The following is a 16,582-nucleotide window of genomic DNA, read 5'->3' on the forward strand; positions in this document are numbered from 1 at the left end:
GAGAATGCACTTCAATGCACTGGTGAGACTCTGTACATTGAACGGTTCCAGGGCGTGCAGTGTGTGTGCCGTCGCAGTGCCATCGCAGTGGTATAACCTGGCAGTTGGGAACACAGCCAAAGTGCGAATGGATGTCAAATGAGCAATGTCGGGGATGTTGAAATCCTTGTTTTCTTGGTACGCTGTGGACCATCCATTGAGTCCGTTGGACTATACATCTTGCACACGGGCATTTCCATGAAGGATTGCCCGATGCTTCTACTTTTGGCATCCATGTTGATGAACGCAGTCGAGGATGGCTTAAAAGCCACCTCGCGCGATTTTTCTCTTTCCTCTCTCCTCAGTTCACATCCTTGGAACTGAGGTGATATTTCTTTTCATCACTTGGAGCAGACTTTAGTCTGACACTTGTACATATTTCCTAGCGCTAATTCGCGACTAGTTCATAATTCCAATAGGGGACGTCAATCCCAATTCCGGCGAAATGGGAGCCAATGAGAGGAGCGCGTCGGAACCGACCCAACTCGGGGTTAAGGTTAAAACCTCAAAGAGCGAGGCTTGAGCCAATCAGAGGGCGAGAAACAGTCGTCCGGCTGGACCCGCGCTATTAGTATAAGTTAGATGGAGTAACCTATATATGGCAACGGAGTGATGGATGTCACCTTGATCGTGCGTCGGCAAACAGTTGGGATCGATTACTAATTCGCTCTTTGTGCTATTTACATCTCCCACTGCTCGCGGGCGAGGCTCTATGGTGGGTGAACGGAACGAACGCAGGACGCTATGAGGGAAGACTATTAGTATCATCGACAGAACCAATGCGAATGAGCACCTACATTGTCCGGGCTCCCGTCTCCAGAATCCAGCCGCAAGTCTTCCCGCTCCCTAAGCCGACAAATGAAACTAGCAATCCAGAAATGGAACAAGTTGCACAGCTCCCGTGGTGGCGTTGTATGGTTTAACTGCTGTGTAAGTAGAGCTGTAACTTCTAAGAAGTGAATATGGGGCTCGTACTGGTGGATGAGGAGCCTGTGAAGAAGAAAGTGGGTGCAAGGGTTATGGTGCCAGTGGTGATTCTGGTCCCTAATTTCCCCTGTGATTCCGTCTGGCGATGGCAAATTTGAGCTTCTTTCTCTTCCCATGTGCCCTCGGCACCCTTCTTTTCACACTCTTTGCTCGGACCAGCCAAGCATGTACATTAACCGCTCCAGATCCAGCCGTCGGTATTACGTACGGAGTCCACTTTGATTTGTTCTGGGATAACTGTACTGTGAGTTCTACGCATCGAGCCCGGGTTGCCTTTGACTGACTCCCAGCCCTTTTGTGCGGGCCCGGGCACTTCCTTGTTCCTCGGATTAATGCCATGCTTCAATACACTCATATTCTACGGGGCAGACACGCGGTACGATCCAACTCTGGAGTCAGAACACCGGCGGTGAGGACAAGCAGTTGAACGAATATTCCGTCACGCGGAGTCCTATCCCCTGGTGCGCTTACCTTTTCGGCTGATGCTTACAACGGAATACCTCACTTACGTGCTTCACCAGGGCCATTAGCAACATCGGATTTATATATTTAACCGTGTACTTTGTTCTAGTAGACCATGACGGGCTGAAGGCGACAAGCCCCACATATGTGATCCAGGTCTATGCAGCTCTTTCCTTCTCTTCGTGCCGTTATCTGACAAACTGCCCTTTTCTTCCCTCAGCCGGGTCCGCAGATTGGGAGTTTGCTTTCCGCTTCTCCCTCAGCTTTGTCGGTTAGTGGGATCTTGTCCACTTAATCCCCGGGTAGGGCCGGACTGATGTGGTGGGCGGTTCGCTAGCGGATCTCTGTGATTTCGGAGAGCATCGCTTCAATCTCATCCCAGGTCAGTTCCGAAGCCGCTTTTATGTGCTCATGCCTTCGATCTTCCCTTGCGCACTGCATAGTCCGGAAATGGTTCGACAACGTCGTCGGATACTGTAACCACCATCACCACAAACCGACTACTTCCATCTACTTCCCACTTCCCGTCCAACACAGGCTCTTCATCCGCCAGTAGCCCCACCAGTGTCCCAACCCGTTTAGCTTCGCCCCTTGAAAGTGGCAGCTTTGATCACATAGCAATTATAGCGAGTAGTACCATAGGAGCTGTTGCGCTTGTTGCACTGATAGTCCTCGGTTATTGGGGATGGAAACGATCGCGCCCACCACCATATACTCCAGCGTGCGGGTAAAAGGAGGGCTAGCGGTGGCGTGGAGTAAACACAACTCCATCCGCAGTTCTTCCGTCCATAATTAGGATTACATACAATTCGGGCTTCCTTGAGAACAATATGTTATGAGTGCATCCCTAGACTAATTCCCATTTCTTCCAAAGTTGTCTGTTGTTTGGATCCGAATGATACCGATACCTCATGTCAGCTGAACAGCAACTCACATCTTGGCGGCACTGCAGCTGCAGGCCATGTCAAGACAGGCGCATCTAATTACGTGGTAGCCAGCTAGCTGAGAGTAACCGAAGGTGAAAGGGGGAGGTGGCCGATCCAAGGCAATGAACGCACTCCTACAAAGACGCCACTTTGCATTAAATCAATGATGTGAGGGTTGCGCGCGCGACGCGTCGATTCGCGCTTCGATCAACGTTCTACATATGTAATAATGTTGAAAGTAGTTACCTAGTGTAGAACGCTAGGATACATAACGTGAACTGAGGAAAGACGTAAAAAAAAACACACACACACACACAAATTTGTTTATAAACAAGCTAGTGGCTTCTCCCACAGCAGCCACATCATATAGTCTGCACCTAGCACGCTCGAAAACGCATAAAGGCTGAGCGAAGCCCCCATCCACACGCCTCTCAACCTGTTTAACGTTTACAATCGCATTCGACATTAAAGGTAGGCGTTATCATTTTCTCTGCATTCGCAAACCTCTTACCAATGTCTTCTCTCCGCCGCTCCGGTTCGAATGGATTAGATGTCCGACGGAGAAATTGACGAAGTGATGGACTTTGATACTGATGGCCGGATGACGAGGACGTTGAAGGCCCTGCTATCCACGCCCCTGACAATATCGAGGCTATCACCGCAACAGAATTTAGCGCCGAATAAAACCATCAGGGGAGGAGCGTATTGGTCGCTAGAGGGGCTGCGGAGACCATCTGTACGTGCCTTCGATCCCCAATATAATATCGACTTACTTTGCTGCCAGCCTACATAGTACTCGGGTGGCACGGAGGACCCAAATGTGGACCTCAGTACCGAACTCGCCGTGACCTACATTCCGGGCTCCAGCACCTCCGAGCTTATCGGTCGCGGCTGGTAGCTCAGGCACAACCCGCTCCAGCATCCCGAGATCGTATTTAGCTCGGCTCGCTTGACCCACCAGCTGCCTCAGGCGCCGAGGACTAGGCCGATGACTTCGTGGCCCTTCCATATTGATGTTAGAATTCTTGGTATAATGGCGTACGCTATGACCAACTCACGCTTGGTGATGTTGAGTCGTGTGGCGTCTTAGATTTTCGCCAATTACCTTTCTTGGTGACACCCGTGCCAAAGTCAGTGCGCATTCATAGCGCCTGACTATAAAGTCTTAATTTTTGGGCAACCCAACCTTTCCTAAGTTCACGTACAACGGGACTGAGGTGAGTTGGTTATATCTTGTTTGTCCTTCATACCTCATGTATTGAACACTCGTACACCAGCGACAACATCGCTAGTGATTATTCTAATATATTTAGTTCACGTACAACGGACTGAGCGACAACATCGCTAGTCCATCTTTTCGTCTTATAATTGACCACTTGCCCGCCCCGTCTAGTTCCAAGTCTTGCTTGCGCGCAAGCCACATGTGTATGTTTTCCTTTCTCCCAGCTCGTCGCTTCTACATCTACAAAAAATTCCCCTTCAACGAACACTTCTGTTATATGTCTTATTCCCCGTCCCCCTCCAATATACGATAGCCAGTTACTAGCTAACTGCTGTTGGATTCCGTGGTCGATGTGTAGTTTATTCGTGTTGGCGTTGTTTGTTGTTGAGTCACTGGAATCTCCCGGAATGGGCCTGCATTGTCGTGCATGTATTTCATGTACAAATACTCACGGACGTGCGTTGAGCAAAATCATCAGTTAAAGTTTCTGGCTTACCTCTCCCAGTCGCTCTCCGATTTGCCGAGGTTTATCCGAAGCTGCAGCGGATTGCCCCATCAGGAATCCATTCATTACAGCATTCAGGAAATCTTCGCATGAGGTAAGGAAGCATAAGACTCTGCAAATATTCTACATCAACCAAGTTGATACTTCGAGCTCCGTCAAGCCATGTGTCCCTCCATTCTTCAGCGTAGAAAATAGTAGACTCGGAACCCATAAGAGCTCGGTGGAAGCGTGCAGGCTGATCAGCTTTTGCGCTATCACTGGGGGCTGTAGGTCCGACGATGCACCACTCCCTCAACCGCCCACCCTCGCCTCTCAGTGTTGGATAGGCTGCGCTTCAGTCGCTATGGCTGAAGCGGCGCAAGTAGACGAACGACACAGACTGGCAAAACGTTCCCAGGCCCAAGGCTGGCATGTGTATTTCGTAACGGGGCATCGAAGAACGCAAGGAGCTGATTCACCGGAAATCCGGTGAAGTTGGGACGAGGCGTACTGTCCCAAGTAATCGAGATAGGGTATGCAACAAGGCATCCATGACGCCTGGTGATGGCAATGCACTGGACGGCATGATCTGTGCATGTTGCATGTCCATTCCTCGAGCGTGGAGGTACCGATAAGCAGGTGGACCACAGTCGCTAGTATGTCAGCAAACAGATGGGGTAGCTGACCGCCACGCAGAGACGGGGAAATTAGAAGACAGAATCACCACCATGAGCATCACTTTCTTTTCCCTCTCCAACACAGGCTCCTCGTCCACGGGTAATCCCGCTGGCTCGGATTCACCTCATAGAGGTCGCAGCTCTACTTGCGCCAAGATAATGCCTGTGTACTTGTTGCACTGCTAGTCGGCTTGGAGTGAGAAAATGCTCAGATTCTGGGGACGGGAGGCCTGTTTGAGTGACCATCCCTCAAAGGGGAAAAACAATGGGTTGTCAGCTGAGCCATTGGAACCGTTTGAGGGACGTCCGGGAGGGTCAAACACATCGAGACAACACTGTGAATGCATTCATCGTGTGCACGAATATGTACGTGCTTATTAGTCCTTTCCATAACGCTATCGTGCCAATGGTTGGTTGCTCCGGATTGTTGGTCACCATGTATAATCTCAAGCTAGCTTAGGACAACACGCTACGTGAACTAATTTTATCCGATGGTGCCAATACCCCATGATCGTTGGACTTCTTGTCGCATTCACGCGGGTGGCACTGTAGTCTATATCAGCGCATTTTTAGTGTGCAGTAGCTGACGTTCGAGAGAGAGAAAGGTGGTGGGCGGGGGGCTCAGTGAGGCCTGCAAGTTGAAGGAAGCACTTCCGCGAAGACGTCCTGTTGTTGCGAGCGGTAGCTTTACATCAGATCGGTGACCTGGAGGTCGCGCGCGGGATACGATTCGCAATTCGACCCTATTGGGGAAGAATGTTGAAAGTAGCCATAGTGATCATGGCTTGGTCGGTAATAATCTGCATGTGTGCGATAGCGTCAGGAACCAGCTGTCGAGTTGGTCCGGATGTAAGCGTTTGAATTAGGATCACCTCGATCCCAAATCTGGATGCGGAAATGAGAAGAGCCTGGCCGTCAATGAGATACTTACGTCGGTGTCCTTCCTCATATATTAACCCGTAGCGCCTTGAGCGCCTTGCCTGCAACCGGTAGGGGAGATATCACAAAAAGCAAATTGGTATGGCGACACCAGCCCTGAGCCCTTTACCGCCTTTGGCACCCTTCTTTTGGCGCTCTCTGCTCGCACCCGGGCATGTACATTGACCTCACCCGACCCAGCCGTCGGTGTTACGTTCGAGTTCCCCTATTTTATACACCTGGAAAACTGTACTGTGAGTTCTATGCGTCGGCCCAGGGTTGGAAGCAGCAAGGGTTCGACTGACTCCCAGCTCTTTGAACCATATCTTGTATGCGCACTTCACTGCTCCTCGTATCGATGGCATGCTTCACGTTCATGTTCTATGATGCAGTTACCCGCTAGTTCCAAATCTGGAATCGGAGTGGTGACATTAACACGATGTTGGAGGATTGGCCCGTTGGTTCGAATCCTCTCCAGGGTGCGTTGGTTGGCCTTCCTGTTATGTCTGTCCAGCTGGTGCTTACGATGGAACGCTCTACTTATGTGGTTCATCAGGAAGATGTGGATCCCTGAATACATATACGAACCTGTACTTCGTTGTGAAAGACGGATGGCGTCCGTGGAAACATATGTGATCCAGGTTTGTAAGATGTACCTCTACTTGTTTTGTCCCTCTCTTCCCGCCAATCTGGCCTTCTTCCCCTAGCCGGGTCCATATGTTGCAGATTGGCTTTCAGTTGATACCTCGGCTTTGTCGGTTAGCACCTTATTCATTCAATCCTTGGGTAGAGCCGGGCTGATGTATTGGACGGCTCACCCATTAGCGGGTCTCTTTGATCTCAAAGAGCATCGCTTCAATCTCGTCCAAGGTCGGTTCTGAACCCACTTTTACGCCTTCGTGCCTTCCATCTACCCTTACGCCCTGAATAGTCCGCAAACAGTTCAACAATGACAACATCGTTGGGTACTGTAACCACCGCCACTACAAGCCGATCTACGTCCTACTTCCCTTCCAACACAAGCTCCTCAGCCACTGGTGTCCCCACCAGGTCAACTTCACCCCGTGGAGGTGGCGGCTCTAATCACACAGCAGTTATAGCGTCCAGTGCTGTCATAGGAGTTGTCTCAATTGTTGCGATAGCTCTCGGTTATTGGAAATGGAAGCGATCGCGCCCACCACCATATACCCCAGCGCGCGGGTAAAAGGAGGGCTAGCGGAGGCGTGGAGTAAACACAACTCCATCCGCAGTTCTTCCGTCCATAATTAGAATTACATACAATTTCGGGCTTCCTTGAGAGCAATATGTTATGAGTGCATTCCTAGACTAATTCCATTTCTTCCAAAGTTGTCTGTTGCTTTGATCCAAATGATACCGATACCTCATGTCAGCTGAACAGCACTACATACAGCACTCACATCTTGGCGGCACTGCAGCTGCAGGCCATGTCACGACAGGCGCATCTCATTACGTGGTAGCCAGCTGAGGTGACGAGGAGAAAGTTGGTGAAAGGGGAAGGTGGCCGATCCAAGGCAACGAACGCACTCCTACGAAGACGCCACTTTGCATTTAAATCAGTGATGTGAAGATTGCGCGTGCAACGCGTCGATTCGCGCTTCGATCAACGCTCTACATATGTAATAATATTGAGAGTAGTTACCTAGTGTAGAACGCTAGAATACACATACGTGAACTGAGGAAAGACTAAAAGAAAAAACACACACACAAAGAATTCTGCTTTATAAGCAAGCTAGTAGCAAGATGACCAAGAAAGCTGAGTAATGCGACGCCGCACAAGAAATTCAACAGTAATAGCCCCCCAATATACCAGACTTCTCCCATGCACAGCACCACATAGTCTGCACGTACCTAGCAGACGCATAAAGGCTGAGCGAAGTCCCATCCACACGCCTCTCAACCTGTTTAACGCCTTAGCAAGTTTACAACCGCATTCGACATTAAAGGTAGGTGTTTATCATTTTCTCTGCATTGACAAACCTCTTACCAGTGTCTTTTCCCGCCGCTTCGGTTCGAACGGATTAGATGTACGACGGAGAAATTGACGAAGTGATGGACTTTGATACTGATGGCCGGATGATGAGGACGTTAAAGGCCCTGCTATCCACCCCCTGACAACATTGAGGCTATCACCGCAACAGAATTTAGCGCCGAATCAGACCATCAGGAGAGAAGCATATTGGTCACCTCAACTCCCGATGGAGCTCGGACCTGAAGCGGTGGTCTCGGGCGTCGGCGACGTGATGTGCGTAGCCACACCCTTTATCCGATCTATTCTGACTTGCATGAATTAACCCTATAGTCTTAAAGATGGAACGACTATCGGCCGCTCATCAATAAGGTCATCGCCCTCAAGATGCACCACTTCCTGTTTTTTACGTGCACCGTGGAAGGTCGCTGGAGAGGCTGCGGAGACCATCTGTACGTGCCTTCGATCCCCAATATAATATCGACTTACCTTTCCTTGGTTTGCTGGCCTACATAGTACTTGGGTGGTGCGGAGGACCCAAATGTGGACTTCAGCACCGAAATCACCGTGACTTACATTCCGGGCTCTAGCGCCTCCGAGCTTATCGGTCGCGGCTGGTAGCTCAAGCACAACCCGCTCCAGGATCTCGAAATCGTGTTTAGCTCGGCTCGCTTGACCCACCAGCTGCCTCAGGCGCCGAGGACTAGGCCGACGACTTCCATAGTGACCACTTGCCCGCCCCGTCTTCCAAGTCTCACTTGCGCGCAAGCCACATGTGTATGTTTTCCTTTCTCCCAGCTCGTCGCTTCTACATCTATAAAAAATTCCCCTTCTACAAACACTTCTATTATATGTCTTATTCCCCATCCCCCCCCAATATACGATAGCCAGTTACTAGCTAACTGCTGTTGGAGTCCGTGGTCGATGTGTGGTTTATTCGTGTTGGCATTGTTCCCGCTACTCCGTAGCGGGTCCTCTTTTCCATTATGACAATGACAATATAATTCACTCCCTTATACTCGCTAGCTAACCCAGTCGTCTCTGTACGACTTCTGCGTGGAAAACACAGTTGTGAAGAATGTACTGAAGACAGAAGGGGAAAGTGTTCTGAAATAGTGATAGCGCAAAGCACGAAACATATCATAAATCCAAAACCAAACGTCGAAAGGCAGTTGTGAGGAGAGTGGCGGGCCTTGCGCGACAGCGGCGTCCACCAGTTATTTGTTGTTGAGTGACCGGAACCTCCCGGAATGGACCTGCATTGTTGTGGGAAATCCCCAGATAATTCGAGTAAATTTTCCCCCAGTCAGTCGTTTATTTTACGTATATTGCATGCATTTCGTGTACGTACAAATACTCACAGACGTGCGTTGAGCAAAATCATCAGTTAAAGTTCTCTAGCTTCCTGTCTTCCAGTAGCTCGGATTGCCTTATCAGAATCCATTCATTACAAAATTCACGCATGAGCATAAACTTCGCTATAAAATATTCCACATCAACCAAGTTGATACTTCGAGTTCCGTCATGCCATGTGTCCCTCCATTCTTCAGCGTAGAGAACGGTAGACTCGGAACCCATAAGTGCTCGGTGTAAGCGTGCAGACTGATCAGCTTTTGCGCTATCACCAGGGCTATAGGTCCGACGATGCACCACTCCCTCAGCCGCTCCCCCACTCTCGCCTCCCAGTATTGGATAGGCTGTGCTCCAGTCGCTACGGCTGAAGCGGTGCAGGTAGTCGTCGTTCGTCGACACAGACTGGCCAGTTGGTGTTGGCACCTTCTTCACGACTGGCAAACGTTCCCAGGAGCTGATCCACCGGAAATCCGGTGAAGTTGGCGATCAGAGTGACTTCTTCCAATGACTGCCAGTGACGGTGGCACAGGACAAGGCGTACTATCCCAAGTGGTCGGGATAGGGTATGCTGTTCTACCCGGAACCACAAATCCCCCTTCAAGCACCTTGTATGTCAGCAAACAGATACTACCACGCAGGGACGGGGAAATTAGAAGACGGAATCGCCACCATAAGCATCACTTTTTTTCCCCTCTCCAACATGGGCCAGGCTCCTCGTCCACGGATAACCCCTATTGGCTCGGATTCACTTCCTAGAGGTTGCAGCTCTATATACTTGCGCCGCAATGATGCCTGCGTACTTGTTGCGTTGCTTGTCAACTTAGTGAGAGAAATGAAAACAAGGCTCGGATTCTGGGGACGGGAGGCCTGTTTTGAGTGACCATTCCTCGGACAATGGGTTGTCAGCTGAGCCATTGGAACCGTTTGGTGGACGTCCGGGAGGATCAAACACCTCGGGACAACCCTGTGAATGCACTCATCATGTCCACAAATATGTACGTGCTTATTCGCATTAGTTCTTTCTATAATACTTACGTGCCAATGGTTGGGTTGCACGGGATTGTTGGCCATCATGCATAATCTCAAGCTTGCTTGGGACAACACGCTACGTGAACTAATTTATCCGATGGTGCCAACACCCCATGATCGTTGAACGTTCTTATAGCACTCGCGCACGGGTGACACGTAGTCTATGTAAGCGCATTTTTCAGTGTAGAAGCTAGCTGGTAACGTTCGAGGGAGGGAGATGGTGAGCGGGGAGGCCTGCAAGTTGAAGAAAGCACTTCCGCGAGGATGCCCTGTTGTGGCGAGCGGTAGCTTTACATCAGATCAGTGACCTGGAGGTCGCGCGCGAGATACGATTCACAATTTGATCCTATTGGGGAAGAATGTTGCAAGTAGTCATAGTAATCATGGCCAGGGGCACAGGGGTTGGTGATAATCTGCATGTGTGCGATAGCGTCAGGAAACCCAGCTGATCGAGGTGATTGAGTTGATCCGGATTCAGACTAATGGGTCGACAGGTCTTGAGCAATTCATCAGTTTGAATTAAGATCACCTCAATCCCTTAATCTGGATGCGGAAGTGAGAAGAGTTTTGGGGAAAGCAGTGCTGTCGGGTGAACGTTGACGGTGTCAATGAGATACTTACGCCGGTGTCCTTCCTCATATATTAACCTGTCCGTAGCGCCTTGCCTGCAACTGGTAGGGGAGATACCACAAAGAACAAATTAGTATGGTGATACCAGCCCTAAGCCCCTCTACCGCCTTTGGCACCCTTCTTTTGGCGCTCTCTGCTCGCATCCAGGCATGTACACTGACCCTACCAGACCCAGTCGTCGGTATTACGTTCGAAACCGAGATTCCTATATCCTGGGCAAACTGTACTGTGAGTTCTACGCGTCGAGCCCAGGGTTGGAAGCAGCAAGGTTCGACTGACCAGCTCTTTGAACCATATCTTGTATGCGTACTTCACTCGGATTGATGACATGTAATACGTTCATGTTCTATGGTGCAGCTGCCCATTACGATGCAACTCAGGAATCAGAGTACGAGTACTGGTGACACGGTGTTGTATACTTGGACCGTCAGTACGAATCCCATCTCCGTGTGCGTTAATCGGCCTTTTTCCCAGCCGATGCTTACAATTATGGGTTCATCAGGTTGATATGGCAGCCCGAATACATATATGAAACTCTGTACTTCGTTGGAGTAGACCGCGATGGGGGGAGGGGGGAAACTCCGGCATATGTGGTTCAGGTCTGTAAGATGTATCTTCAATTGTTTTGTCCCTCTCTTCCTGACAATCTGGCTTAGCCGGGTCAAATTGTTGGGGATTGGCTTTCAGTTAGTACCCCGGCTTTGTCGGTTAGCACCTTATCCATTCGATCCTTGGGTAAGCTGGGCTGATGTATTGGACGGCTCGCCCATTAGCGGGTCTCTTTGATCTCAAAGAGCATTGCTTCAATCTCGTCCAAGGTCAGTTCTGAACCCACCTTCACGAAAGTTCGATACAGCTTACGCCTTGAATAGTTCGGAAGCAGTTTGGCAACATCGTCGGGAACTGTGACCACCGCTGCCACAAGCCGATCTACTTCCTACCTCCCTTCCAACACAAGCTCCCCAGCCACCAGTGTCCCCACCAGCTCAACTTCGCCCCTTGGAGGTGGCGGCTCTAATCACACAGCAATTATAGCGTCCAGTGCTATCATAGGAGTCGTTGCACTCGTTGCATTCATAGCTCTCGGTTATTGGAAATGGAAGCGAAGGTGTCCACCACCATATACCTCTAGTGGAGGCGTGAAGTATACCCAACCCAATTCCACGGGCACACTTCAGTGCTTCCAGCCATGATGTGCCTCAACGATTGGGTTTGCATACAATTATGGGCTTCCCTGAAAGCAATATGTTGCGACTGACTAGTTTTCGCGTTTCTTCCAAAATTGTCATCTAATAATGATCCCGATGCCTCAGTACTAGGGTTGTATGTCTGGGGACGGCTAGGCTTCAAGCCTGGGATAACACGCTACGTGAACTAGTTTTATCCAATGGTACCAACACCATGATCGTAGCATACGCATTGGCGGCACTGTAGTCTATATCAGGATTAGCGGACGCATTTTTCAATGTGTAGAAGCTACTAGCTGGTGATGTTCGAGGGGAAAAGATGGTGAGCGGGGAGGGAAGCCGAAGCCGCAAGTTGAAGAAAGTACTTCTACGAAAACGCCCTGTTGTGCATGTGGCGAGCGGTAACTTTACATCACGAACACCGCACAAGTGTGCAGCAAGGTCCCCTCTGGAGCAGTTGTCCGGTTTTCGTGATGTGCATCAGATCAGTAACTTGAAGGTCGCGCGCGCAATACGATTCGTAATTCGATCCAGGTTGATCAATTGAGGAAAAATGTTGAAAGCAGTCATATATAGTGATGGCCTGGCCGGCTGGATTGGGTTGATTCGCATTCAGACCAATGGGTCGATAGGTCTTAAGCAATTCATCAGTCTGAATTAGGATCACCTCAATCCCTCAACCTGATTGCAAAGTGAGAAGAGCCCGGCAGACAAGCAGTACTGTCGTCGAATGCGGTACTTAAGTTACTCCGGTGTCCTTCCCCACTTCTTTCTATATTAACATACTAGTAATCCATAGCACCTTGCCTGCAACCAGTGGGAGAGATACCACAAAGAACAAATCAGTATGATGATAGCAAACCTAAGCCCTTTTACCACTTTTGGCGCCCTTCTTTTGGCGCTCTCTATCCCTGCTCAGATCACCCAGGCATGCACAGTGACCCCGCCAGACCCAGCTGCCGGCATTAATTACGTACGAAGTCCGCTTTTACATATCCTGGGCAAACTGTACTGTGAGTTCTATGCGTCGAGCCTAGGGTTGGCAGTGGCCAGGGTTCGACAGCTGACTCTCAGCTCTTTGAATCATGTCTTGTATGCGCACTTCGTATTGATGGCATGCAATATATCCATGTGCAGGAGCCCGCTACGATCCAACTCTGGAATCATACTGGTGATGGTGACAACATGTTGGAGAATTATTCCATCGATACAAATCCTATCCTTTGGTGCGTTGGTCGTCCCTTTTATCCTTCCGGCCGATGCTCACAATGGAATGCCTTAATTATGTGGTTCATCAGGTGGATATGGAAAGTTGAATACATATATGAAACCCTGTACTTCGTTCTGTCAGAGAGCAATGGGCTGGGGGCGACAAGTCCCGCATATGTGATCCAGGTCTGTAAGATGCATCTCTACCTGATTGTCCCTCTCTTTAGGCCGTTACCTGACAATACGGCTTTTCTTCCCCTAGCCGGGTCCACAGATTGGGAGTTGGCTTTCAGGTTCTACCTCGGCTTTGTCGGTTAGCACCTTGTTCATTGGCCGAGCTTGCGAGGCGTTTGTTCAATCCTTGGGCTGATGTACGGACGACTCGCCCATTAGCGGGTTTCTGTGATCTCAAAGAGCATTGCTTCAATCTCGTCCAAAGTCAGTTCTGAACCCACTTTCACGAAATCCCGATACAGCTTACGCCTTTGTGCCTTCCATCTACCCTTTTATGCTCTGGATAGTCCGGAAACAGTTCGACAACATCGTCGGGTACTGTAACTACCGCCACCACAAGCCGATCTACTTTCTACTTCCCCTCCAACACAGGCTCCTCAGCCACTAGTGTCACCACCAGCTCAACTCCGCCCCATGGAGGCGGTGGCCCTAACCACACAGCAGTTATAGCGTCCAGTGTTATCATAGGAGTTGTTGCACTTGTTACGATAGCTCTCGGTTATTGGAAATGGAAGCGATCGCGCCCGCCACCATATACGCCGACGTGGGGGAGCGGGGAGGGCTAGTGGAGGCGTGAAGTATACCAAACCCAACTTCATCGGCACACTTCAGTGCTTCCAGCCATGATGTACCTCAACGATTGGGTTCGCATACAATTCTGGGCTCCCCTGAAAGCAATATGTTGCGGCTGACTAATTTTCGCGTTTCTTCCAAAATTGTTATCCAATAATAGGGTTGTATGTCTGGGGGCGGTTAGGCTTCAAGCTTGGGACAACACAACGCCATGATCGTTGAAAAACGTTCTTGTAACACTCACACATTGGCGGTACTTGTAGTCTATATCAGAATTAGTAAGCATATTTTTCAATGTGTATAAGCTACTAGCTGGTGACGTTCGAGGGAAAAAGATGGTGAGCGGGGAGGGTGGCCGAGGCCTGCAAGTTGAAGCAGCACTTCCACGAAGACGCCGTGTTGTGGCGAGCGGTAACTTTACATCACGAACACTGGACGGCTGTACAGCGAGATCCCCCCTCTGGAGCACTTGTCCGGTTTTCGTAATGTACATCAGATCAGTGACTTGAGGGCCGCGCGCACGGGATACGATTCGTAATTCGATCCACGGTTATCAATTGAGGAAGAATGTTGAAAGTAGTCATAGCGATGGCCTGGGGCAGGGTCGGTAATAATCTACATATGTACGAGAGTATCAAACCCAGCTGATCGAGGTGAGTTGATCCGCGTTCAGACCAATGGGTCGACAGGTCTTAAGCGATTCATCAGTCTGCATTAAGATCACCTCAATCCTTCAACCTGGCCACAGAAGTGAGAGGAGCCTGGGCAATTTGTCCTTTCAATCCTTGGGTAAGGTATTGGACGGCTCGCCCATTAGCGGGTCTCTTCGATCTCAAAAAGCATCGCTTCAATCTCGTCCAAGGTCACTTTCCTGGCAACATCGTCCACAAGCCGATCTACTTCCTACTTCCCCTCCATCACTGGCTCCTCAGCCACCAGTATTCCCACCAGCTCAACTTCACCCCTTGGAGGCAATCACACAGCAGTTATAGCGTCCAGTGCTGTCTTGGGAATTGTTGCACTTGTTGCAGTGATAGCTTTCAGTTATCGGAAATGGAAGCGATCGCGCCCACCACGATACGTCTCGACGTTGGTGGAGGGGGGAGGGCTAGTGGAGGCGTGAAGTATACCAAACCCATGGGCACATTTCAGTGCCCCGGGTTTGCATACAATTATGAATTTCCCTGAAAGCAATAGGTTGCGACTAGAGACTAATTTTCGCGTTTTCTCCAAAATTGTCTATTGCTTTCATCCAATGATCCAACGACGATCCCGATGCCTCATGTCAGCTGAACAACACTTAGGTGCAGTACTCTCATCTTAGCAGCACTGCAGTCCATGTCAGGATAGGAGCATTTCATTGTACGGTAGCCAGCTGAGGGTGGTCGGGGAGAGAGTTGGTGGCAAAAGTGAGGTTAAGAAAGCACTTTACGAAGACGCTGCTTTGCACCAAATCAGTGACATGAAGGTTGCGCATGGATTACGATTCGCACCTCAATCAGGGCTTGATCTAATTGAGAAGAATCCCGAAAGCAGCCGGCCGTAGTGATGGCCTGACAGAGGAATCAAGCCTTGGTCAAGGACTCAAGGTCTGGAGCAATTTGGGAGGTCGAAATTCAGCTGGAGCCAAGGTAGAAGCATGCACCAGAGTGCTGCGATCGGTAACAATCTACATGCATACTATGTATGACAAGAGAAGAGCCCAGCGGGAAACAGCGCTGTCAGCTGGTCAGCTGAGCATTGACGCGCAAATGAGATACTCTGGCATATGTTACCATGTCATACTTAGGTGAGAACATTATTGGTCCCCAGATCAGTCAGTCTCGCATGAACAGCTGCGCTTCTTCAAGCACACAGCAGATTTTCCTCATATATGCTAGAGTTATCGTAACAATGTGGTGAAGATCCCCTCGTGTATTTCAGCAAACAGGCAGGATAGCTGACTGCCACGGAGAGGGGGGGGGATTAGAGGACAAGACCACCACTATCATGTCGCAAAAATCCAACAGGTCCAGGAGCAAGGTCCCCTGCTCTAGAGAGCTCTAGAGCGCCTGAGAGCACTTGTCGGGTTTTCCTGATGACAAGCATCGCTTGCGTTCACTTTTCTTTTCCTCTCCAATACAGGCCCTTATCTACCAGTAACCTCACCACTTCAAACCCACTCCCTAGAGGTTGCAGAACAGCAGTTATACGGTACAACGCCACCAGGAGAGGTGGGCATTGCTAGTTTTCATTTGTCGGCTCAGAGAGAGAGAAGTGGGAAGCGGGGAGACCCAAATCCTGGAGACGGTTCCGATGGTTTGACATATCGACACAACTCTGTGAATGCACTGGTCATATTCACGAAAGGTGTTTATTCGCGGCGGTTCTGTCCATGATATATATGTACCAATGGTTGTATTAATACACAGGATTGGCGGCTATCATGTAAGCTTACTTGAGATGCGGCCTGACTGCCCATTTCGTTGGTTAAGTCACAGCGGTCTCTAATGCATGGTTCGGGATAAAGCGCAAGTTCGTTTTGAAATACATCTAGTTTGTGTCGGTTTGATAACTTCCGGATCCCTCAAGCGTAGATGTCCAAGAAAAATGGACACGAGATTCGTTTAATCGTTCTCGTTAGCTAATCAAAAACATTACTTACCTGGCGGCTCTACTGGGAAGC

The 16,582-nt window shown here is 49.8% G+C and overlaps 5 protein-coding genes across 5 annotated transcripts; 4 read left to right on the forward strand and 1 right to left on the reverse strand.

The window, feature by feature from the left end:
• Window positions 1–1,111: 1,111 nt before the first annotated feature.
• On the forward strand, window positions 1,112–2,044 carry EI90DRAFT_3013672 (uncharacterized protein; the record flags this gene model as incomplete). Its single annotated transcript, XM_039056684.1, has 6 exons — window positions 1,112–1,270; window positions 1,396–1,487; window positions 1,548–1,644; window positions 1,709–1,759; window positions 1,795–1,870; window positions 1,932–2,044. The coding sequence occupies 6 exons, from the start codon at window positions 1,112–1,114 to the stop codon at window positions 2,042–2,044; spliced, it is 588 nt and encodes a 195-aa protein (XP_038919929.1).
• Window positions 2,045–3,801: 1,757 nt separating this feature from the next.
• EI90DRAFT_2654636 (uncharacterized protein) lies at window positions 3,802–4,838 on the forward strand. The gene is made up of 2 exons (XM_039053405.1): window positions 3,802–4,092; window positions 4,142–4,838. Exons 1-2 carry the CDS (start codon window positions 4,064–4,066, stop codon window positions 4,611–4,613), a joined length of 501 nt encoding a protein of 166 aa, XP_038919930.1. The 5' UTR covers window positions 3,802–4,063; the 3' UTR covers window positions 4,614–4,838.
• A 999-nt stretch (window positions 4,839–5,837) lies between these two features.
• On the forward strand, window positions 5,838–6,323 carry EI90DRAFT_3043060 (uncharacterized protein; the record flags this gene model as incomplete). Its single annotated transcript, XM_039059227.1, has 4 exons — window positions 5,838–5,969; window positions 6,027–6,044; window positions 6,119–6,194; window positions 6,276–6,323. Coding segments are annotated over 4 exons (240 nt in total), but the record flags the coding sequence as incomplete, so codon positions are not given.
• Window positions 6,324–7,945: 1,622 nt separating this feature from the next.
• On the reverse strand, window positions 7,946–8,711 carry EI90DRAFT_2654701 (uncharacterized protein). The gene is made up of 2 exons (XM_039053406.1): window positions 8,192–8,711; window positions 7,946–8,139 (listed from the first exon to the last, which is right to left on the reverse strand). Exons 1-2 carry the CDS (start codon window positions 8,567–8,569, stop codon window positions 8,053–8,055), a joined length of 465 nt encoding a protein of 154 aa, XP_038919932.1. The 5' UTR covers window positions 8,570–8,711; the 3' UTR covers window positions 7,946–8,052.
• A 1,950-nt stretch (window positions 8,712–10,661) lies between these two features.
• On the forward strand, window positions 10,662–12,064 carry EI90DRAFT_2654733 (uncharacterized protein). The gene is made up of 5 exons (XM_039053407.1): window positions 10,662–11,163; window positions 11,217–11,313; window positions 11,371–11,421; window positions 11,488–11,532; window positions 11,587–12,064. The coding sequence occupies exons 1-5, from the start codon at window positions 11,063–11,065 to the stop codon at window positions 11,905–11,907; spliced, it is 615 nt and encodes a 204-aa protein (XP_038919933.1). The 5' UTR covers window positions 10,662–11,062; the 3' UTR covers window positions 11,908–12,064.
• The last annotated feature ends 4,518 nt before the right edge of the window (window positions 12,065–16,582 follow it).

Source organism: Cantharellus anzutake (genome assembly GCF_015039405.1).
Source record: "Cantharellus anzutake strain C23 chromosome Unknown EI90scaffold_9, whole genome shotgun sequence".
Taxonomy (NCBI): Eukaryota; Fungi; Basidiomycota; class Agaricomycetes; order Cantharellales; family Hydnaceae; genus Cantharellus; species Cantharellus anzutake.